The 24,190-nt window shown below is 37.1% G+C and overlaps 1 protein-coding gene across 11 annotated transcripts in view; it reads right to left on the reverse strand.

Moving 5' to 3' along the window:
* The window catches only part of CBLB (Cbl proto-oncogene B), a 229,245-nt gene that overhangs the window by 31,977 nt on the left and 173,078 nt on the right, over positions 1–24,190 (reverse strand). For 8 of the 11 annotated variants that reach the window (XM_061383872.1, XM_061383595.1, XM_061383679.1 and 5 more), the window contains 2 exons: positions 15,186–15,280; positions 789–935 (listed from right to left, as the gene is read on the reverse strand). In XM_061383872.1, coding sequence (XP_061239856.1) covers positions 789–935; positions 15,186–15,280 — 242 coding nt within the window. The remainder of the gene's footprint in view (positions 1–788; positions 936–15,185; positions 15,281–24,190) is intronic. The other 3 variants (XM_061383797.1, XM_061383754.1, XM_061384020.1) reach the window with 1 other exon arrangement.

Consider the following 24,190-nt stretch of genomic DNA (forward strand, 5'->3'; position numbering starts at 1 on the left):
ATACGTCAGATGTAAAAAAAAAAAAAAGTGAAATATTATTAGATTATGATTTACTAATTCAATTATATAAATGCAGAATCATAAAGACAATCTAATATTTCAATACACACCACCCATTTTTAATAACAAAGACCGAGGCTGTCTCCATAGGAGGAAGAATAAACAGCTGACAAGAAGAAAAGAAAGCCAAACACTATTCCTCACATGCTTGTTTAATCCAAAAGGGAAAGTAAAATAGTACCTGATAAAAATAGTTAAGTGAAATAATTTGTTTCAATTCTTCGAGATCTGAAGCAGGTAGCACACCAAGAAGGAAAATAAATATGTTATACTAATCCTTATATTATAAAGAAAAATTCTAAGGAAGGTTGGTATAATACCTTAGTTTCTAAGCAACAGCATTTCTTCATGAGATATGTGCTTAGAAGTGATAAAAAGCATTGAAAATAGCTTACTTTTGAAAATCCATGAAAATCACCACTGTATGTACCCTACAGCAAAGTTTTACTAGAGTATAATTTGTTTTTTTGTGGAGGGGGGGCAACAAATTATTCCATCAGACTTTTAGTCAACTAATTTAGTCAGAGGGCTTCCTAGTTAAATAGAAATCTGCATCGTTTTGTTTTCTCTGAAAATCATGGAGAAAAACAGTATTATAGGTGGAAGAGGTTTTGAGCAAGAAATGAAAGGTTTTTCAGTAGACAGATGTGATTCAGTTTAAAAACAAATACCATAAATGATAATGCTTATCCAGATGTGAGGTGACAAAAAATGGCCCATAGTCTTACCTAGGAGGAGGTTTTACATTATGGCAATGAGATGGTTGTGAACTCAAGGGAACAGGATGGGATGAAGGAACCTTGTATTCATCGTCATCTTCCTCTACCGGGTCTCTTGTTTTCTCTGAAAGGGAATTCGCTAGTGGACCAGTACACCTACCAGAGGGGGAAAAAAAATCCAGTCTAGTTTTAGCATAATAATTTAGGACAGGCAACTCTGATGTGACCTATTTAAATCAAAGAATCTATGTTGTCACTTGGGTTCATTTTTTAATTACAGGGTAACATCCCTAAGGGCTATTCTTATACTAAATACAAATGAAAAGGATTTTTAATCTTTTGTTAAGACCCTATTGATGAAATAAAAGCATTTTCATACTTATAACTTCAAAATGGCACAATAAGAGAAACCAGTAACCTATCAAATAAAACGAAAAGTTCCTGGAGTTGTAAGTGAAGGCATAAAACTATTTATATCAAAGTTAGTAAAATATTAACATTTTGTTTCAACTTAAATTTATAAATTAGGATGATATATATGCATAGATGGTTGTTTTATACATTAAGTATTTATAGGTCAACTTTCAGTCTCCTGTATTACGTACAGTTGAAAAAAACCCAGTTTCACTAATGAAACAGTTCTTTCTCCTGCGAAGTTACAATTCAGATTGTTAATTTTTGCCCCAACAACAACTAAGATCTAAAAATGACTGGGACAATTAGAAGTAGATAATAAAAGAACTTAAGTCTTTAAGTAGAGTCCATTGTTTTCATGGTGCAAATTTCCTGGCTATATAAAAAAGAATGAAAATATGTAAAACAATTACCTAAAAAGAAATTTTTTCAAGCATTTTACTCATTCATGTGAGTAAATAAACAAAGTCAATTAACAAGCCCAGAAAAAAGTATTTTTTTTTAACAGTTGTTATTAATGGAGTTTACTCTAAACCCTTGCTGACACCAATGAAAAACACCAAAGTAGAAGCACAGAAACCTACTGTGACAAACTTTAGGACAACCGACCAGTTTGCAAGACACTGGAGGTACATATGGATCCAAAACATTTTGTGAATCATGAACCTCAAGATAAACTTGTTAATGTCTTTTTTTTTTTTTTTTAAAATCTTTGTGACTGCAATTTTGCAACACCTTCTGTAGAGGGAGCAAGAGGCCTTTGGTATTTGAGCCATTAAGACAAACAATTTTTTCATTTTTATTTCTCCTTACTAGTTTGAATGAAAACAAGTTTAAGACTTTTTCTCCCTGCCCATTAAAAGAAGACATTCTGAAAAACCTAAAGGTTCTCAAATTTCAACCATATATCAGAGTCTCTAGGAAGTTCAGAGATGAATTTTCAAGTCTATTTTTGCCCGTCTTTTGAAGACTTTTTCAATACTGATTTTTGAATTCTTGTTTGTTTGAGCGACCTTGGGATTCAAAATGACAGTTCAGGGTGAAATCAAAGCACAGTGATGCAGTGACAGGAGTCCACTGTCACCAGCCAGAGCACAGCTAATAACCTAAGGGTTACACCTACCACGGTGTAACCTAGAAAGATGTACATCCCAAATGAAGGCCATTGAGTACACGGACTGCGAAATGGTGATCTGATGGGAATTAGAGCAGGGATTTCAAACATTAACTTTTCACAAATTCTTATAAACATGGATATAAATTTAGCTAACACAATGGCCAGAAAGGGTTCTGTTAGCAAAAGAAATGAAAAAAGTCCACATACTTTCTATGTCCTAACATACTTTCATGAACAATGAATTTTTTTCCCCTAGGAAATTGAGGCATATATCATATAAAATAAAAAGATTTGTTAACCAAATATTCAAAACTCATTAATGTCAGGAATGTTCTGCTTGTTCCAGCTTAATTCTAAAGATTTAAGAGTTTTCAAAGAAGCAGTGTACTATCACATAAGAATGTACAATTTTTGAAATCAAATCTGGATGTTTGATTTTCTCTTCAATGATAAAGAATTTAATCAAAGTAGTTCCCCCCCAACCCCCTGCACTGTTTAGCTGCAAATCAATAGATGGAGTATCCTGAAGAAAATGAAAAGCAAAGGGCATCTAATATTTTACTGCTAAAACCTACTGTGGAGTGAAGTGTTTCAGACACTCAGTTGGGTCTGACTCTTTGTGACCCCATGGACTGTAGTCCATGGAATTCTCTAGGCCAGAATACTGGAGTGGATAGCCTTTCCCTTCTCCAGGGGATCTTCCCAACCCACGGATCGAACCCAGGTCTCCCGCATTGCGGGCAGATTCTTTACCAACTGAGCTATCCAACTAGTTGTAGAGAGTTAGCTTAAATATATTTTAAGGAAAGTCTTCGAGTGGCATTTGCTTCATATCTAAATCTAAAAAAAAAGGCCTGGATATCCTTATATCCCACTCATCACCATCTTAATAAAGTTCTAAATAGATTTTATTTCTCTTCTTTATTGTATTTTTAATGCAGACTTTTTATATCAGTGTAATATTCTAATTAAAAATAAGCCAATATATAAGAATACTATTCCAGCAGAGACATTACTTTGTCAACAAAGGTCCATCTAGTCAAGGCTATGGTTTTTCCAGTGCTCATGTATGGATGTAAGAGTTGGACTGTGAAGAAAGCCGAGCACCGAAGAATTGATGCTTTTGAACTGTGGTGTTGAAGAAGACTCTTGAGAGTCCCTTGGACTGCAAGGAGATCCAACCAATCCATTCTGAAGGAGATCAGCCCTAGGATTTCTTTGGAAGGAATGAGGCTAAAGCTGAAACTCCAGTACTTTGGCTACCTCATGCGCAGAGCTGACTCATTGGAAAAGACCCTGATGCTTGGAGGGATTGGGGGCAGGAGGAGAAGGGGATGACAGAGGATGAGATGGCTGGATGGCATCACCGACTTGATGTACATGAGTTTGGGTGAACTCCAGGAGTTGGTGATGGACAGGGAGGCCTGGCGTGCTGCGATTCACGGGGTTGCAGAGTCGGACATGACTGAGCAACTGAAATGACTGACCACTATGATGAAGGTCACTGAAAATGAAGATGGGTAGGCATGTGTAGGGACTTCCCTGGTGGCTCAGACGGTAAGAGAATCTCACTGCAATGCAGGAGACCGATGCTCTACCCCTGGGTCGGGAAGGTCCCTTGGAGAAGGGAATGGCTACCCACTCCAGTATTCTTGCCTGGAGAATTCCATTGACAGATAAGCCTGGCAGGCTACAGTCCATAGGATCGCAAAGAGTTGGACACGACTATGTGACTAACACTTTCAGGCACGTGTGGGGGCTATACAGAAAATATCTGTAGCTTCTCCTGAATATTGCTGTGAATCAAAATGGCTCTAAAAAATAAAGTGTTAATAAAGACTCTAAAAAAGAACAGATGTATGTATATATAACTGAATTAGTCTGTTCACCTGAAAATAACACATCACTACAAATCAATTATACTCTAATAAAATTAAAATTTCTTTGGAAGGAATAATGCTAAAGCTGAAACTCCAGTACTTTGGCCACCTCATGTGAAGAGTTGACTCATTGGAAAAGACTCTGATGCTGGGAGGGATTGGGGGCAGGAGGAGAAGGGGACGACAGAAAATGAGATGGCTGGATGACATCACTGACTCAATGGACGTGAGTCTGAGTGAACTCCGGGAGTTGGTGATGGACAGGGAGGCCTGGCGTGCTGCGATTCATGGGGTTGCAAAGAGTCGGACACGACTGAGCGACTGAACTGAACTGAAAATTAAAATATTAATAAAATGAGAAAGGTACAAATAGATAATTTTCATATAAAATCTGCCTGTAAATTTGTCTATAAAATTTTATTGTATATAAAATACCACAAAAGAAATCTTAATTTATGAAAATTATTACACTATTTGTAATTATTTTGGGAATTTTGTGTTTTTTTTGCCTTCAAAAACTCATTCAAAATATAGGTTCAATTTTACTTGCAATCAGATAACTGGTAAAATTAAGTTTAAGAACTTTTGATAACTATCATGTATGTTTACTTCTGGTAGTAGAGAAAGTAATTTACGTGACATGGGGGAAGGTTCACTCATTGATTTAGCTCATGGGACATTTTTAGGATACCAAAGGAATAAAATAGAGCAATTTTATTTGGTTGGTTCCAAGTTAAAGCTGCCAAGTAAACCATCTTTCCATTTACAGCCAGTACTTCATTCCCTTTATATTATCATCATACATTCACAGAGTGCTCTGCACTGTGGCTGTCATTTCTGGGTTAATACACTGGTAATGCACAAAGACACACAGTACTGAAGATACATACCCATCCTTCCCACAGCCTGCACATCTTGTTAAATTCAGCATGTGCTATTTAAACCTTTAGTGAGAAATACATCCACTTTCAGCATGTGCACACTTGAAACAGAACAACAATGTATTTTCTAATGCTTTTATTAGTGATTTTTGCATTCTGAACTGAAGGCTCACAGATACACTCCTCTACAGCCTTCGACATTCCTGATTTCAGAGGTATATAATCAGAGGGGTGACCATCTGCATAGCCCTTTGGCTTCACCTATATAACTTATACCTCAAACATCACCCTTACCAAGTACTTTTTCCCTTCATTTGAGCAGTTCCTGATACCTTGATTAGTTCATTAGCTTTTCCAGAACCAAAGCAAAGTAGGAACATCCATCTTTACTGTTTATAGATGAACCTCCTGTGACATTGCCCCACAAAACAGTAACTTTCTTTGAACTTTAATCTTTTCTATTACAATTATTTAGTAAATGTTCATTCATTGACACTGTGTTTTCTATATAGTCATCTATGTCTTCCTTCTTTTTCTGTCTTAATTGCAAAATGCTTAAGGGTAGACCCTGAGTCAACCAAGATCTGGCGTGGTGTGTCCCACAGAACACTCACGGCTTTCAGACAAAAAGAATGAGAGGCTACTAGAGAGATACATGACCAAACTGTTATGGGAAAGAAAGCTATTTTTAGCAACCCTTTATAATGTAGAAAATGTTTGAAATATATTATTTTGCTTATTTTCCACATGTAACAAGCTTTAATAATCTCTGAAGGCAAGGTTTTAAAAAATATCTTTTATTAAAGTTGAATATTCAGAGCCTGGCATATATCTTAGTCCATAGGTCTTATACTAATTATCCTGGTCCTAAATGAGAAAACACCCAACTCAGAGAAATCACAGCCCAGCAAAGTGGTAACACATAATCCAGCTGTATTTGAAATGAGGATTACATATGTGCCACCTGTAAGCCAAATATTTCCCCAGCATCTCAGAGTGTGCTCTATAAACATACATACTAATTTTGAGGATTCTTTTTATGACATCAAGAAGAACCAGGGTGGTATATTATTAGGCCAAATGTAAGCCTTAAGTATAAACACTTTCACTAACTTGCTTTTAAGTTGGAGAAACAAATCTTAAGTTAATTTTTAAGTTAACTTATCTAGGCTCAATATGCATTCCTAACACTTCAAAAGGACTGTTTTAGAAATCAAGAAGATAAATGTTTAGAAAACGTTTTTTTTTGAGAATCTAGTCTTCTATTAACAATGCTGAACATTAAAAACTTCACAATGATATTAAAAGTGTCACTACTTATAACTGCCAATAACTAGAGATGGCTGGATGGCATCACTGACTCGATGCACACGAGTTTGGGTGAACTCCAGGAGTTGGTGATGGACAGGGAGGCCTGGCGTGCTGCGATTCATGGGGTGGCAAAGAGTCGGACACGACTGAGCGACTGACTGAACTGAGACAACTCGAATGTCCCTCAGTAGAGGGATGGATAAACCACAGTGTGTTTTACAATGGAATACCTACTCTGGACAGTAAAAAAGAAACAAGCTATTGGTACGCTTGACAGCTTAGATGAATGTCAAATTCCCTGTGCTAAGTTAAGTAGAAAGAAGCCAAACTCAAAAGAGACTATAACTAACTGTATGATTCTATTTATATGACCTTCTGGAAAAAGCAAAACTATATGGACACAAATCAGATCGATAATTTCCATGGGTTTGGGTAATGGAAGAAATTGACACAGGGCCTGGGGGACTTTTTTTGGAGTGAGGAACTGTTCTGAACTGTGGTAGTGAATACATGACTCAGAATTTGCCAAAACTCACAAAACTGTACACTAATAAAGCAGGGTGAATTTCACTGTATGAAAATTATGCTTTAACAACTGGAAAATTTTCACTTAAAGTCCGTAAATTCACTTTAACTCATTTAAAATATTGCAGATAGGCATCTTTCACAAATATGCTTAATATCCTTAGTGGCTTTCAAATTACTTATCTAATTCTATTTGCGTCTACAGAGAAATGTTGACAGAAACAAGAAATGTTTGAATGTGGTGGAATACGTCAAGATGCCTGTGCTTAATGTGAAAACAAAAATCTCATTCTAACCACATGCCTTCTCTATAAACAGATCAATATATTCATGGGGAAATGGAGAATATATGATAAACTATGCCACTGTGGGACAAAAAAAGACAGTATGAGGAATATAGTTTAGATTGTATATTTAAATAGAATGTAGTGGCTCACGTTTTTGTCTAAGACTTCTAATTATTTGTGAGCATAAATCAGTTGTATAGTAAATTACAAGTAAATTTGTCAGACTACTGGGATTAATGTTAATATCAGTTTTCATCTGAGCTTTCACTCAGAGAAAACGAAAGATTAGTGAAATTAGTGGCATTCCCACACCCAGATTATAGCCATCCTCCAAATGTCATTTTAACCTCAAAGGAGAGAGAGAGATTACAATACTGTATCAATTTAGATATTATAAAACTAAAAAGGAGAAAGATAATATCCATAGTGTTTTTTACCTTTTCCACATATTCTCTTTCTGTTGAGACTAGTTTAAAATGATATACTTGCAGCCCTCAATTCTTTTCGTCACTGTGTCAACAAGTAGGTTTTAGGGATCCACCACAAAACATTAGAAAACATGTGTTAGGATGGTCAAGCTGCTTTGCAGGAGATTTGAACAAAATTTATAAGTCAATAGGAATATGCAGAAAAAATAAAGTCTGAGTTTCAAATACTGAGTTATATCAGTAGGTCAAAACCAAATGCACACACATTTCTACATAATACATCAATGAGAGAATGCCACAGCAATCATTGTGAACAAACTGAAAAGAAGGACCCAGTGATACCATTCCTTACACATTAGGTCGATTGTAGCTTACAAAGAACTGCCATCTTCAATAACAGTGCACCTTTCCATCTACCCAAGGTAAAGCAAACAAAAATGAAACAATACTAATGTATCACCTTGACAAATATTGAAAATATTTTTACTTGAATAAAAGCAGGTTCAAAAATTAACAAGAGCATCACTGTTCATTCACTAGGGTTAAGAAAAAGAGCAGCTGCTAATTACATCTTGATCTTCCATCTAAAGTTTTCTACCATCTTTTCTTATCTGTAAATCAATGAAATTGATTCCTTATTGTTAAATATAAACAGGATTAAGGTAAAAGTGACATGCATACTGTCTACACAGATCCTCAAGTGAACAAACAGAACATGTTTTTCTGCTCTTTTGCCGTTAACTATAAACAATGAAGCCTGGTACGCACCGTATATAAGATGAAAAATTTCCATCAAGCTTCTTTCCCTTAAGCTTTTAAAAATTACAATGTGATGTTTGCTTTAATAGCTCCTGTGGCTTAGTAATTTCTTCTCTGTTTTTAACTCCCCGGTCAAAACCAAGAAAAACAAAACAAAAATATCCCTTCTCCCATGAATTTGCTTATATATAATACAAAGTTTAAAGCCTCGATAGTATGTCCAACTGTCCCCTCAGCATCACTATTTGGACGTGTGTGTGTAATCAGCACCTGAAACTCAACAAATCCTTAAGTCTTAAATTTACCACCTTTGCCCCCTACCCACACCTGCTCCTTCTCCAATCTCCCTCCATCTGATAAATGGCACCAACCCATTCACTCAGTTTCTTTAATGAAAAAACCTATGTAAGAATCATCCCTGATTTATCATACTTCACAGACATCCAAATTATTAACAGGTACTCTTGGATGGTGGGCCATGTAACTCCATCACCATCATTCTGGCCAAAGCCCTGGCCATCTCTTACTGGTTCAGTGCATCAGATGACTTCCGACTGACTACACTCTCACTGGTCTCTCTGCCCCCATTTCTGCTGTCCTAAAGACGGTTCACATAGCACCGAGTGAAACTCTTTAAACACACAAACCAGCATCAGGTCACAACATTGATCAAAACCCTTCATGGCTCCTAAAACTTATCAAACCAGAGTTCTCTCATGGCCTTAAAGGCAATATATGATTTAGCTCCTGTCTACTGTACTCAACTTCAACCCTCCTGTCCCTCTTGCTCTTCTCCAGATATGCCAAAGGGATTCACCTGCTTCACTGTTTTGTACTTGAGTTCTACCCCTTTATGCTCTTCACCCTGACAGCTTCAATGCTTGCTACCTTCTTTCAGGTTTCTGTTCAGTTATTACCTTTCCTGATGACCTCAACCAAAATATAAACCTTCCTTATCACTATTTATCTCTTTCCTTGGTTTATTTTTCCTTCCAGCACTTACCACAACCTGACAATATACTATGGTTATTTGTTTACTTGCTGTTCTCCCTAACTAGACCACAAATTCCAATGAGGGTGTGACTTTACCTAATTGACTCTGAATCTCCAGTCAGTACATGCAACTGAATGAAAACAGAATAGTAAGGCAAAACTATTCACTGAGCTTTTTGAACTGTGGTGTTGCAGAAGATTCTTGAGGGTCCCTTGGACTGCAAGGAGATCCAACCAGTCCATCCTAAAGGAGATCAGTCCTGGGTGTTCATTGGAAGGATGGATGTTTGAGCTGAAACTCCAATACTTTTGGCCACTTGGTGCGGACAGCTGACCATTTGAAAAGACCCTGATGCTGGGAAAGATTTAGGGCGGGAGGAGAAGGGGACGACAGAGGATGAGATGGTTGGATGGCATCACTGACTCAATGGACATGGGTTTGCGTGGACTCTGGGAGTTGGTGATGGACAGGCCTGGCGTGCTGCGGTTCATGGGATTGCAAAGAGTCGGACACGACTGAGCGACTGAACTGAACTGAAAACACTAGCACCTTATCTGTTTAGAAAAAAATCTATAACAATGATCAACACCACCACCTCCCACAACAAAAAACCTTTCTTACAAAACTATGAAGTAATATTGATTCAATTTAATATTGTGTATTTAAAAGCTTAGTAAGTCAAAAGTACAAAAGGTCTATTCATAAAGGACAAGAAACAAAAAGAATATTCTTTTAAAAAATGATATTCCTCAGCATTTCAGAACATTATCTTACCTGAAGTAATTATTCCATTAATACCCATAATAATATCTTTGCTTATTGGCCAACATCTTGTGTAAAGTAAAATAAATATTTTTAATTGTTTCAGGTTTCTATTTAATTTGAAAAATCAAATTATCTCAAGATAAAACCTGACAATACAATGAAAAGAATCTACATAAATTTTTCCTTCTTCCCCTAAATTACAATTACCCACATTCAGTTCAGTTCAATTCAGTCGCTCAGTCGTGTCCGACTCTTTGCGACTCCATGAATCGCAGCACACCAGGCCTCCCTGTCCATCACCAACTCCCAGAGTGGTGATGGACCAGAGTTCACCCAAACTCATGTGCATCAAGTCGGTGAAGTCATTCAGCCTCTGTCATCCCCTTCTCCTCCTGCCCCCAATCCCTCCCAGCATCAGGGTCTTTCCCAAATGAGTCAACTCTTCACATGAGGTGGCCAAAGTATTGGAGTTTCGGCCTCAGCCTCAGTCCTTCCATTGAACACTCAGGACTGATCTCCTTTAGAATGGACTGGTTAGATCTCCTTGGGACTCGCAAGAGTCTTCTCCAGCACCACAGTTCAAAAGCATCAATTCTTCGGCGCTCAGCTTTCTTCACAGTCCAACTCTCACATCCATACATGACTACTGAAAAAACCATAGCCTTGACTAGACAGACCTTTGTTGGCAAAGTAATGTCTCTGCTTTTGAATATGCTATCTAGGTTGGTCATAACTTTCCTTCCACATTTCAAGCATTTATTTAAGAATTTATAGCTAAGTGTCAATCATCTTAAATAGAAACATTTAAGGAAAAAATAAATAAATCTATACACACTAGTTGGGGTTCCCTTGTAGCTCAGCTGCTATAGAATCTGCCTGCAATGCAGGAGACCCTGGTTCAATTCCTGGGTTGGGAAGATTCCCTGGAAAGGGATAGGCTACTCACTCCAGTACTCTTGGGCTTCCCTGGTGGCTCAGACAGTAAAGAATCCACCTGCAAGGGAGAAGACCTGGGTTCGACCCCTGGGTTGGGAAGATCCCCTGGAGGAGGACATGGCACTCCAGTATTCTTGCCTGGGACAGAGGAACCTGGTGGGCCACAGTCCACGGAGTTGTGAAGAGTTGGGCACAGCTGAGCGACTAAGCACACCACACACTAGTAGTTTCAGCTTGCTTTCACGAGAATATATTTTAAAAATTAATTATATATTCTTCTAGGTCACCAGATAAATTACACCATAAAAGTCACAGAATCATACTGTTTTACAAGAAAGTAAACACTATCACAGAGTAACCTCTTCCATCAATATAATGGGAATCAGAGTAACATCAAATGATTTGACAATTACATTTCAGTAAATACTAATAACACAGTATAGATTTAAAAGTAGACATTAGGTGTGACATTACTGAATTCACCATTGGGGCTTTCAACATGTGGGAGGCCCGGCCAAAGTCTGTGTTGGGTAGGTTCTTTACCATCTGAGTCACCAGGGAAGCCCCTATGTTGGGTAGCAGTCTGTTATTTTGCTATGGCATAATTTTGAGCCATGCACTAAGACACTAACTTGGAAACAGGGACTTGAATATCCAACATCCCTGTATCACTGATGACATTTTGCTAAGACCTCTATTCTACAACCCTCCAGAGCTGAGAATCTATACTCATTGTACTCTGGTTATACACTCTAATGAAGCTGAAATAACCAAAAAGAAAGCAAGCAAATAAAAAAACCCAGAGTAGTAATCCAATTTACACTGGCTTCAAAAATGGGATACAACCAACTAACTAAATATAAATGGACATTCAAGTTGCCAAGTATACATTTGTAATTAATACTTTAGATAACTTTCTCTTAGAAAACCACTGCATGAAACCTAAAAAGTTGAAGTTCTAAAGGATTTAATTTTGTTTGGCTGCTAAATTGTATCTGACTCTTTTGTAACCCCAGGGACTGTGTAGCCTGCCAGGCTTCTCTGTCCATGGGATTATCCAAGCAAGAATACTGAGTGGGTTGCCATTTCCTCCTCCAAGGGATCTTCCTGACCCAGGGATTGAATCTGCGCCTCCTGGACTACAGGCAGGTTTTTCACCAAGCCACTAGGGAAACCCAAAGGATTTGAGACACCATTTAAGATAAACAGATCCCTTCATTTATCAGATGGAGAAAGTCAGGCTCAGAGAAGTTCCCTTGTTGAAAGATACACAAATACTTGATACTGGAGTCACCTCTGGGACTAAGTCTGATTTTATTAATATTTTAATATTCACCTCAGAATTCCATCCTGGTTTCATAATAAATACAGTGTAGCATAAATAATTAAGAAAAATGCTTATTAAAATACTGACAAAGGACAGCATGAAAGTATCTCTACAATATAATCTAAATCATATAAAAAAGTAAAAAAAAAAAAGTAAAATATTAAGACGCTGGCCATTGATTGATATTTGGGGTATGTATATGCTTGTATTTATGTATCTGTTTAATTTTTTTCTTCCTTTATATATTTTCCATATTTTCTACAATGAATAATTGCTACCCATATGTCAGAGTAAATAATAAAATGGAGAGATAAACATGCTATTAAAAGCCAACACTTGTAATTTTAACTATGGTTAATTTGCAGCATGCAAAATAGGAAATTAATTTGCTATTAAGGATGCACTGTTAAAGTATTTTTCTGTTAAGTAAAGCAGCTACATTGTTTCTGAGGGAAAAAAAATCAAGAGTAATTTTACTATGGGACAAAAATATATCCACCTACATATACAAAATGAAATGTTATAAAAATATCAATTAAATGTAGTTTACTACGAATTTGTTGTTCTTTATTTATAGGAAAAACAAACACTTCATATTAAATATAAATGAAGCAAATTGTAACCTCTGCCTTTTATCCCATTTGCCAATATGAATTTAATAAACAGAATGCAAAATTTTAATCTCTAATTGTAGCCAGATTTCATGTAATTCATTTTCTGACGTTCTCTGAATTAGAGGTAATTGAGCTTAGATGTTTTAATTATGTATACATATATCCAGAGTTCATTTGGGGCTATAATATCATATGTTATTACTAATGTAGAGCCCACTACACAGAATATGTATATTTGCTTCTAACTTCCATGTCTTCTACATATCTGGCAGCTCCAGGAAAACTGGCCACTGGAGGATGGTCCAATTAGCTTAGTTCCCCACTGTCCCCTAAATGATGTCAATTTCACACGCTTGGCTTTTCCTCATGGACACTCCTTCCCAACTGTGCCCATCCTCTGTGACTCAGTAAATTTCCAACTTCTCTAAAAACATCCTTGACTTACAAAGTCTATACTGCACTCTTCTCCAAGCATGCACAAAAACTACCAAGTTAGATTCGTTCAATTTACTGCATGATGTTCTCTTGTGATTTTATGTATATTAACTTTATTTTAAAGCAGATTGTAAATTTCTTGGGAGCTGGTATGGACTTTCCAGTTGGTGCTAGTGGTAAAGAACCGCCTGCCAATACAGGAGATGCAGGTTCGATCCCAGGTTCAGGAAGATCCCCTGAAGGAGGAAACGGCAACTCACTCTAGTATTCTTGCCTTGAGAATCCCATGGACAGAGGAAACTGGAGGGCTACAGTCCATGGAGTTGCAAAGAGTCAGATACAACTAAAATGACTTAACATGCAGGCATGGTATCTAGCTAGCTTATTGTTCTTTTGCATTCAGTGACCAGCAGAAGAAGGACTGAAGATGCTCTAAGATGTTCAATTAGAAATGAGGGACTTGGCAGATGATAGAGTTAAGCAACAAAGCATTCTTAGTATACTCACTAAATAACAATTGTTGTAAGGTATTAAGGGAAAAGCTGAGATTACAAGAAAAAGTTTTTGCCCTTAAAACCTTACAATCTTTTAAATGTGGAAAGGCACTTTAATATCAGAAAACAGTAAAGTTCATAATTTAATGTGTAAAAAATACACTTGAGGAAGAAGAGGAATGAGATTCAGTCTTTTTATCATCACTATAACAGAAGTCTCAGTTTTCATAAAGAAGTGGAGCCTGAGACATGGATCTTGAGAATAAAGATTCTGAAAATCTGGTGCATAGGAGGGTACTGTATGGATGCACAAAACCAAAAAAAAAAAAAATCAAGACAAGATTAGAGGGCAAGCATTAGGAATTCCTGAACAATATTTTAGTTGAGTAGAATTCTGTGGATCTTACTGATAGCAGGAGAGCACAGAATTAATGTAAAAGGAAAGAAAGAACAATGTTGAGTTTTGAGTAGGAAAGTGATTTGTGGAAAGCAGAATTTAAATTAAATCAGCTATGTGAATAACATATATTGGATGGGAGACAAGCAGCTGGATTTAATATAAGGAGGAGGAGAATGGCAATCAGGAGATTTGGTTTTCTCCAGGTTTTATCTGGATAGACACTATCACTTAACTATCTGATGTTGCTTCTTGTGTCCCTATTTTTCAAATGAGACATTTGGTTAAACTAATTTTTCTAGCTTTAAAATCCATCGATGTTAATTCTGAGATCAGGTAGAAGGCTATTTCTGCTGGCCTGTTATAAGCCAAAACTAGTGCAATGGGGAAGATTAGATGAATATGAAAAACTCAAAAGAACAATCAACAGGGATGGGTGGCTGAATGGATTTGAGGAATGAGACTACTGGAGGAACCAAACATCACTTCACAATGTCAAACTGGGTAGCTGGCATAAATGTGACACTTCTGAGGAAGAGACAGGGGTGGGAAGGGGAGCACTGTGCTACTGGAGCCTCCATCTGGATGTAGGGAAGATTTAGCTTTTTCTCTGTTGGTTTCTGCATAATCTCAGAGTGTAGATAAGTCTCAAAAATGCTGTCGTTATTAGCAAAGAATCAGAAAGGATCTGATTTCTGTTGCTTTACTTTAAAAATCCAGCTGGTTCATTTTCATCGACGCACTTCTATTCACCCTGTACTTTTCGTACTGAGAACCTCAAAACCACTCTGGACAGCAACTTTGTGCATGGAAAATTGGTCTCCAAATCCAGAAATACTTACTTGATGTTGGGGAGAAGGGTGGCAGCTGGAGGGGGAGGAGAAAGCCGGGGAGGAACATCATATTCTTCACTTCCCAGGTGACCGTTGGAAAAGACCTGAAAGGAAATCAAAGGGTTAGCTTAGAATTTTAACTTCTGGAGGACCTTAAAACAATAGCAGCTCTTAGACATTCTGTAATTTTGAAAAGAATATATCATTTCAGCTTATTCGAACAAGTGAAATATCATATAATTTACTTAGAAGAACCATAGTGATTATCTGCTGCTACCCAAAATAATACCTAGTTATGTGAAAAAATAAAATACAGCATAATTCTTAAACACACTGAGGGGAGATGCTATAGTTTCTATAAATCAGATACAGATCAACTAGATAAGTAAGTAGTAAAAGTTCCCAAACATGATGAGTTTTTGTTGAAAAGTTAGCACTCTCTGTAAGGATTTAATAAGGGAAAAAAGTAGCACTGGGTGCAATTCTTGTTTCAATTCCTCCCAAATAAATTATATCTCTCTGGGGTTAACAGAACATTTCTAAAGTTCTTGACAAAATAACACAGGAGTATAATCAGAAATGCCTTTGTTCTTCCAAGGTCGAAGCTTCAGCACTACAGGCAATTAGAGACCTGGTCTGACTTTCAAAGAGCAAGCAACATTAAACATAGTTTTCAGTGTGTGAACAACACAAACCAAAACTTATGTTACCTTGCTCATAAGATACAACAACCAGCATTTAATTATTCAGAATTCAGGAATTCTGATTTCCAGGTTGCTCAGTCACATTATGGGAACTGAACAACTGCTCTTCACTAATCCAATAATGTGAAATTAAAGCAATTTAAAAGGAAAAAAAGAATAACCTTGAAGAGACAGATTAAATATATTTAAGTAATGATTAGCTCTCTCCCAAACTATGTATTAGTTCCTATATAAATAGTACAGGCTAATCTGTGGCAAAAAGGATGTGATGTAACTAGTTCTAGGTAACCCAATGAGTAACCTACCAATTTCCTTCCCCCTGCCTCAATATTCTAGAATGATGCTGAAGCTTTAGAAGTGAAACAGCCACATTCATCCTTGTCAACATAAGAAAAGGAACATGTTTAAAGAATCCATTTGAAATATATCAATGTTTGCAATTCAAAGCTACACAGTATAAATTTTATATCATTCAAGTTATCACTAAAAAAAAACACCCTGTGCTAGTTTTTGATTTCTCATTACATTCAATACACTAGAGATGAACTATGATAAAAATATCAATAAATCTTTAATTTTATCATAGGTTATGACTATGGATGAAAGAACAAGGTAGAGTTTTTTAGATTTTGCTACGACAAGAAATTTCTAAGTCGATATTAATTTTTGTACAGATCAGTGAAAAACTTTAAACATTAAAAATCCCTTTAACCAACAAATACGCCAAGGGAACATTTCATGCAAAGACTGGCACAATAAAGGACAGAAACAGTAAGGACCTAACAGAAACAGAAGATATTAAGAAGAGGTGGTAAGAATACAAAAAAGATCTTCACGACCCAGATAACCAAGATGGTGTGGTCACTCACCTAGAGCCAGACATTCTGGAGTGTGAAGTCAAGTGGGCCTTAGGAAGTAACACTACGAACAAAGTAGTGGAGGTGATGGAATTCCAGCTGAGCTGTTTCAAATCCTAAAAGATGATGCTGTGAAAGTGTTGCACTCAATATGGCAGCAAATTTGGAAAACGTGGCAGTGGCCTCAAGACTGGAAAAGGTCAGTTTTCATTCCAACCCCAAAGAAAGGCAATGCCAAAGAATGTTCAAACTACCACAAACTTGCATTCATTTCTCATGTTAGCAAGGTAATGCTCAAAATCTTTTCAAGTTAGGCTTCAACAGTACACGAACTGAGAACTTCCAGATGTACAAGCCAGATTTAGAAAAAGGCAGAGGAACAGATCAAATTGCCAACATCCATTGGACCATGGAAAAGCAAAAGAATTCCAGAAAAACATCTACTTCTGCTTCATTGACTACACTAAAGCCTTTGACTCTGTGGACCATAACAAACTGTGGAAAATTCTTGAAGAGATGGGAATATCAGACCACATGAGAAATCTGTATGCAGGTCAAGAAGCAACACTTAGAACCAAACATGAACAACACACTGGTTCAAAATTGGGAAAGGAGTACGTCAAGGCTGTATATTGTCACCCTGCTTATTTAACTGATATGCAGGGTACATCGTGCAAAATGCTGTGCTGGTTGACTCACAAGCTGGAATCAAGATTGCCGGGAGAAATATCAATAACCTCAGATATGCAGATGACACCACCCTTATGGCAAAAAGTGAAGAGGAACTAAAGAAGCTCTTGATGAAAGTGAAAGAGGAAAGTGAAAAAGTTGGCTTAAAATTCAACATTCAAAAAATGAAGATCATGGCATATGGTCTCATCACTTCATGGCAAATAGATGGGGAAACAATGCAAACAGTGACAGACTATATTTCCTTGGGCTCCAAAATCACTGCAGATGGTGACTGCAGCCATGAAATTAAAAGACACTTGCTCCTTGGAAGAAAAGTTATGATCAACCTAGACAGCATATTAAAAAGCAGAGACATTACTTTGACAACAAAGGTCCATCTAGTCAAAGCCATGGTTTTTCCAGTGGTCATGTATAGATGTGAGAGTTGGAGTATAAAGAAAGCTGAGCACTGAAGAATTGATGCTTTTGGACTCTGGTGCTGGGGAAGACTCTTGAGAGTCCCTTGGACAGCAAGGATATCTAACCAGTCAATCCTAAAGGAAATCAACCCTGAATATTCCTTGGAAGGACCGATGCTAAAGCTGAAACTCCAATACTTTGGCCACCTGATACAAAGAGCCCACTCACTGGAAAAGACCCTGATGCTAGATAAGACTGAGGACAGGAGGAAAAGAGGATGACAGGGGATGAGATGGTTAGATAACATCGTTGACTCAATGGAAATGAATTTGAACAAACTCTGAGAGATAATGAAGGAGAGGGAAGCCTGGTATAGTGCAGTCCATGGAGTTGCAGAGTCGGACACAACTGAGGAACTGAATAACAACAAAAATATTCTGATCCTATCATTCCTGTGCCAAAAAAGCTTTAAAAGCACTGTTTTGTCTACCAAATTAAAAATAACATAGTATAGAATATAAGATACTTCGTAATTGCTTTCATTTTTTACTGCCATAGTTTGACCTCCTGTACTCTCTCTCTGTATGCACTACAGTCTGTCCAACATTCACTTCCTGCACTGTGCTTATATTCCCACTCACATGCTACTCCTTCCTGTCCTGTTTACACAAACATTACCTACTGATCTTTAATGCCAGTAACCAGTGACTGTCTTTCATGAAGCTTTCTTTAGTCCTTCTTCTACTCTGCATCTCAATTAGAATGTTTTCCCTCCTTGGAGATCCCACATTGTATTTTCTAGATGCTTCTGCTATGCCTCATCTGTTAGGTAACTGTATATCTGTCTCATCCTCACTAGACTCTGCTTGATTTGTTTTGTATTCTCCTCCGTGTCTTGAATATCCTACTCATTTAACTCAAAGAGGTTGAAGGAATAAGAATACTTATTAAGGGGAATTTATACTTGTGGAAGAAGTATAACCTGAGTTATCACAAAATTTATTATCAGATGTGAAAGCTGGACTGTGAAGAAAGCTGAGCACTGAAGAATTGATGCTTTTGAACTTTGGTGTTGGAGAAGACTCTTGAGAGTCCCTTGGACTGCAAGGAGATCCAACCAGTACATTCTGAAGGAGATCAGCCCTGGGATTTCTTTGGAAGGAATGCTGCTAAAGCTAAAACTCCACATGCGAAGAGTTGACTCATTGGAAAAGACTCTGATGCTGGGAGGGACTGTGGGCAGGAGGAGAAGGGGATGACAGAAGATGAGATGGCTGGATGGCATCACTGACTTGATGGACATGAGTCTGAGTGAACTCCGGGAGTTGGTGATGGACAGGGAGGCCTGGCGTGCTGTGATTCATGGGGTTGCAAAGAGTTGGACATGACTGAGCGACTGAACTGAACTGAACTAGGTTACCCTAGATTAATATTTTTCTACATGCCTCAAATTTAATATTTTATTAATATTTTAATAAATATTAAAATTAATATTTTCCTACATGCCTTTCATCATAACTTTGAAGTTCGAAATGTTTTCTTATGGCTCAGATATCACCTAAAATTAACATGAAAGCATTTGGGGCCCTCGAGATGTAGGGAAAACACTATTTGACACTGCTAGCACAATTAAGAAAAAGCCTTTTTAACATACAAAATCTGAAACACAACCTCCTTTTCCCCATCCCACACATGTAAACCCACACCTGCACAAAACCGAAAACATGCTATAATTTATCCTCCAACAACATTAGATTAAAACTACAACACTGTACACAGAGGACATATTTTCTGAAAGATGACACTTGAGATTCACAGATAAGTTTAAGGTCATTCTTATAAACATGTGCCTCTCTACCAAAATAGCAAAAGCCACAATATCAAAAAGAGGAATCATTCCATGTATTTATCTAGCAGTATCTTCAACAGATTCTTGTGCACAGGGTCATTTTAGAATGATGTCACTTGAAGTAACATGACAAGTCAGAGATAGTGTTTAATCACATAAGAAACAGTAGCATTCTTAATCTTTTAAGAGGAACAAATAAAGACAGTTGGACACGGTGTCAGTATCTATACATAAGCAGATAAATTTCAAGTTCCCAATATCTTAAAACATTTAGTGCAAAATATTTTTACCTCAGATAATTAAAACAAACAAACCAGCAATAATAAACAAATATCTAGCCAACATAATATGAATTAAGGAACAGGTTTATAATGGGGCTGGAATTTGAGGGAATAGAAACAGTCCTATAGGAAAGAAATCTCATACCAATAAAATAAAGCAACCTGATAACTCTTAGCTTGCAAGTCTCATGTTAAAAGGAAAGTAGTACCTTAGCTAACTTGATTATGCTAGGTGGGATGGGGGAAGGGAATGGGGAGTAAATGAAAGTCACAGAAAATTCTTACACTCCATTTTAACTATGAATTAGAGGGCTTTTTTTCCCTTAGAGCTCTCTACAGTTAGCAAAAAGAGCAATTAGCATTTAATTTATTCTTGCTGCCGTCACCATTTATCTAGTGAAGATGCAAATAAAAAGTGCAAATAGTTCTAATGGATGACAGGGGCTGGCACACCGACAGAGGACACACGGCAAAGGGGAGCGAGTCCTCACTGCATTTACAGAATGTTCCATTTTATGAATTCCCTTTATGGTGTTCCATATGTACACTTAACTTTAAATTTTTAGTACGCATCTAAGTTTTCTTACCTTTAAAAAGGTAGGATGATATTTGAGACATTTCCTTTAATAAAACAAGTCTAAATGATAGTTGTTACTATTTGACACAAAAACATTATTTTCTTACGTTTGGAGTCACTGATGGGTTATTTGAAGATAATACATCAGCCTCCAAGTATCTAAGTCCCTATACCCTTTATTCCCAGGATAATATGTTTTTAAAAACAGTTTTTAAAAACTGCATACAATTTTTGCAGGGTGAGGATACATTGTAACACTTAGCATTTCATAAATATATCAGATCAGATCAGTTGCTCAGTCGTGTCCGACTCTTTGCGACCCCATGAATCGCAGCACACCAGCCTCCCTGTCCATCACCAACTCCTGGAGTTCACTCAGACTCAACATCCATTGAGTCAGTGATGCCATCCAGCCATCTCATCCTCTGTCGTCCCCTTCTCCTCTTGCCCCCAATCCCTCCAGCATCAGAGTCTTTTCCAATGAGTCAACTCTTCACATGAGGTGGCCAAAGTACTGGAGTTTCAGCTTTAGCATCATTCCTTCCAAAGAAATCCCAGGGCTGATCTCCTTCAGAATGGACTGGTTGGATCTCCTTGCAGTCCAAGGGACTCTCAAGAGTCTTCTCCAACACCACAGTTCAAAAGCATCAATTCTTCAGCGCTCAGCCTTCTTCACAGTCCAACTCTCACATCCATACATGACCACAGGAAAAACCATAGCCTTGACTAGACGAACCTTTGTTGGCAAAGTAATGTCTCTGCTTTTGAATATGCTGTCTAGGTTGGTCATAACTTTCCTTCCAAGGAGTAAGCGTCTTTTAATTTCATGGCTGCAGTCACCATCTGCAGTGATTTTGGAGCCCAGAAAAATAAAGTCTGACACTGTTTCCACTGTTTCCCCATCTATTGTCTTCTTAAATCAAAATCATTCTCCAGTCCTTCTTCCCTTCTCCTTTGTCTCCCTCTTACTGTGACTACCTATGTATAATGACTGCTTGTCTAAAAGAGTAAAAATTCCTATTTTAAACACACCCACAAAAATTAACATTCAACTTTTGGCTGAAAGCCAGTGCTGGAACAATACATTAAAAAAAAAAAAAACCTCTCATACTGTTAGTGTACCATGATCGTCCTCATCCTCCAAGCCCTTTCCTGCCTGACTCGTGCCCACTGCCAACTCCAGCATGCAGACTCTTTCACCTCCATCATCAGTTTCAGCACTGTAATAACTCAGCAACCAGTTATAGAGTGCCTTTGGAATATTCATTAGGAACTATGCTGAATAAAAGGAGAGAGGAAGGGGAGAAAGAGATAATGATTTGGTTTTAAATTATAAACAAAAATAAGGAGAATTATTGTAAATGAAAATGAACTCCCTACCTGGTTTGTTTTTATTCCAAAACCAAGGGATATGGAGATTTAGATATCTGGAGGGAATAGATAACTCTTCCCCTAGAAATGAGGTACTATTATTGGCTCATTTCATAAAGTAAGGGAAGTAAGTGGAATCTGGGGCAAGGATGTAGTAAGTTGCTTGTACACAACGAAGCCAGTAAGTTCTAGAGCAGGAAGTAAAATTCAGGCCTGATTCCAGAGCATGGTTGATCTATGTTGATGAGATTTTTTGTTAAAATGCAGCTATCAGATTTGCCTTATCATTTTTACTTCTGCCTAAAGCAGTTGGATGGATACTCTTCTACAAAAACACTTTGTTAAATTTGAAAGGAGAGAGAACACTGGGAAACTGGTTATCCTGATCACTTGGAAAGTCTTGCATGTAGAAAGTATTTACAAATATATATTAAGTAATTAAACCAGTCTGGATTGAGGAACTACAAAGACGTAAGATGAGAAACAAACTCCAATCCAAGGTCATGCAGAAACGAACTACAGGATTCTAGATGGACTCATTCTTTCATCTGCTGGACTCATTCTTCCATCTGCTGAAGTCAGACTGTTACATCTCCCAACAGTGAAATGAGAAGAATTAGGCTTTTTCTACTTTATGTCAGTTGTTACATGCTCTGTGGCCTACCAAAGTGGAACTATGTTTCCTTAAAAAGATAATAAAAAAGGAGACTAAGGGCAGACATGCTCTGTTTTATGGCATTTAATACATTATATATAAATCCTTCTTTATAATCTGCCTTAAAAGTCAGACAGCTAGACTGAAATGAGAAATCTTAGACGTCTAATTTGGGTTACAATAGTCTAGTTGTAACGTGTAATTAACTTTGAGACTATAAGCACTGCAATGCTAATACACACAGCATATGAGATTAGACCCTAAAGAATTTTAATTAGGATTATTTAGATAGAACTAAATAGATCCAGCTTTCAATAAGAGGGAAAGTTTGCAATTTAATCAATGTCCTCTGGGATATTAACATGTATCAAAGACCAGGACATGAAAGTTCACAGAAAAAACATGCGAAGGAATCTTTATAGCTGAAATCACTATTATACCTAAAGTTATTATACCTATAGTTCATTACACCTATAGTTAATATAATAAAATAAAATTCTCTACCTATAACCTAAGCAATTATAACTCTAATTTAAAAAACCACCACTATTCATAGAGAAATTAATAGCCTATGTTCTAGGGCTTAGAAGGGCAAGATTATATTAGTGTTAAGATTATATAACATATTATCTAAGAAAAACCCTGAAACAAGAGGTCTTCAATGAACTGGATAGTATAATTATTATATTTTAAGTATTTCTCAAGTTCATTCAGGAAATAAGTTGTAATATGTTGCTAAGATATAACTATTCATGTCAGAGCTTGTCTGAACATTCTCCTGAAGTCAAGTGTGACCATGTATGAATGAAAAGTAACAGACACTAAAGGAGGAAAAAAAAAAATCACTGGAAAAAAAGACAAGTCATTCTTACCAAGATTCTAGGTTGTAGAAACATACTTTTGAGGATGAAGTCTCCATTTTTAGAGAATACTATAAAAATGCTTTTACAAGTACTATCTCTTCCATTTACATCACCTTTACATGACCTTGGAGAAAACCTTTAAAGATCTTCATATTTATAATAGGTGAAAGACTGAAGGTACCCACAGGAGGCACGAACAAAAACTTTCTGCAAACTGCCACCACTCTTCCCCTTTGTTTTGAGTGCCAGAGTAGATAGTTTGACTCCTGCTATCCTGGCCACTCTAATAATATTTAATTATTAGAAAACTAATAATATTATACAAAGTATTCCTTCACACATGTGCATGCACACACATATGTGCACATACACAGAAGAATTTAGTACAAGCCATTTTTCACACTTGTTTCTTGATTAACTCACCCACTACAAACTGTTATCTGGAAGGAACAGTCTACTCCCCTAAAATAACAATGTAAGATCAAAAGAGATAGGAACACTTTAACATTACAGTCTTCAAAAGAGGCAAAGCCTTCTGCAGCTGCAGGAAGATGGTGACAATCTAATCCCAGAGTCAAAAATATCATGGAAGCAAATACCAGGAAACATGACAGGACAGCTCTGTCAAGGGCCCACTGAGGGGTCTAAACTCAATGAGTTCTGCTGTTGCCTCTTGGTTTCCTGTGTGCTTAAATTCTTTCCTGTACATGTAACTGACAGTGGTAATATATAGCATGTTAAAACTCATTATGTGTGAGGGTCTCT

The sequence above is a fragment of the Bos javanicus genome, chromosome 1, assembly GCF_032452875.1.
Source record: "Bos javanicus breed banteng chromosome 1, ARS-OSU_banteng_1.0, whole genome shotgun sequence".
Lineage (NCBI taxonomy): Eukaryota > Metazoa > Chordata > Mammalia > Artiodactyla > Bovidae > Bos > Bos javanicus.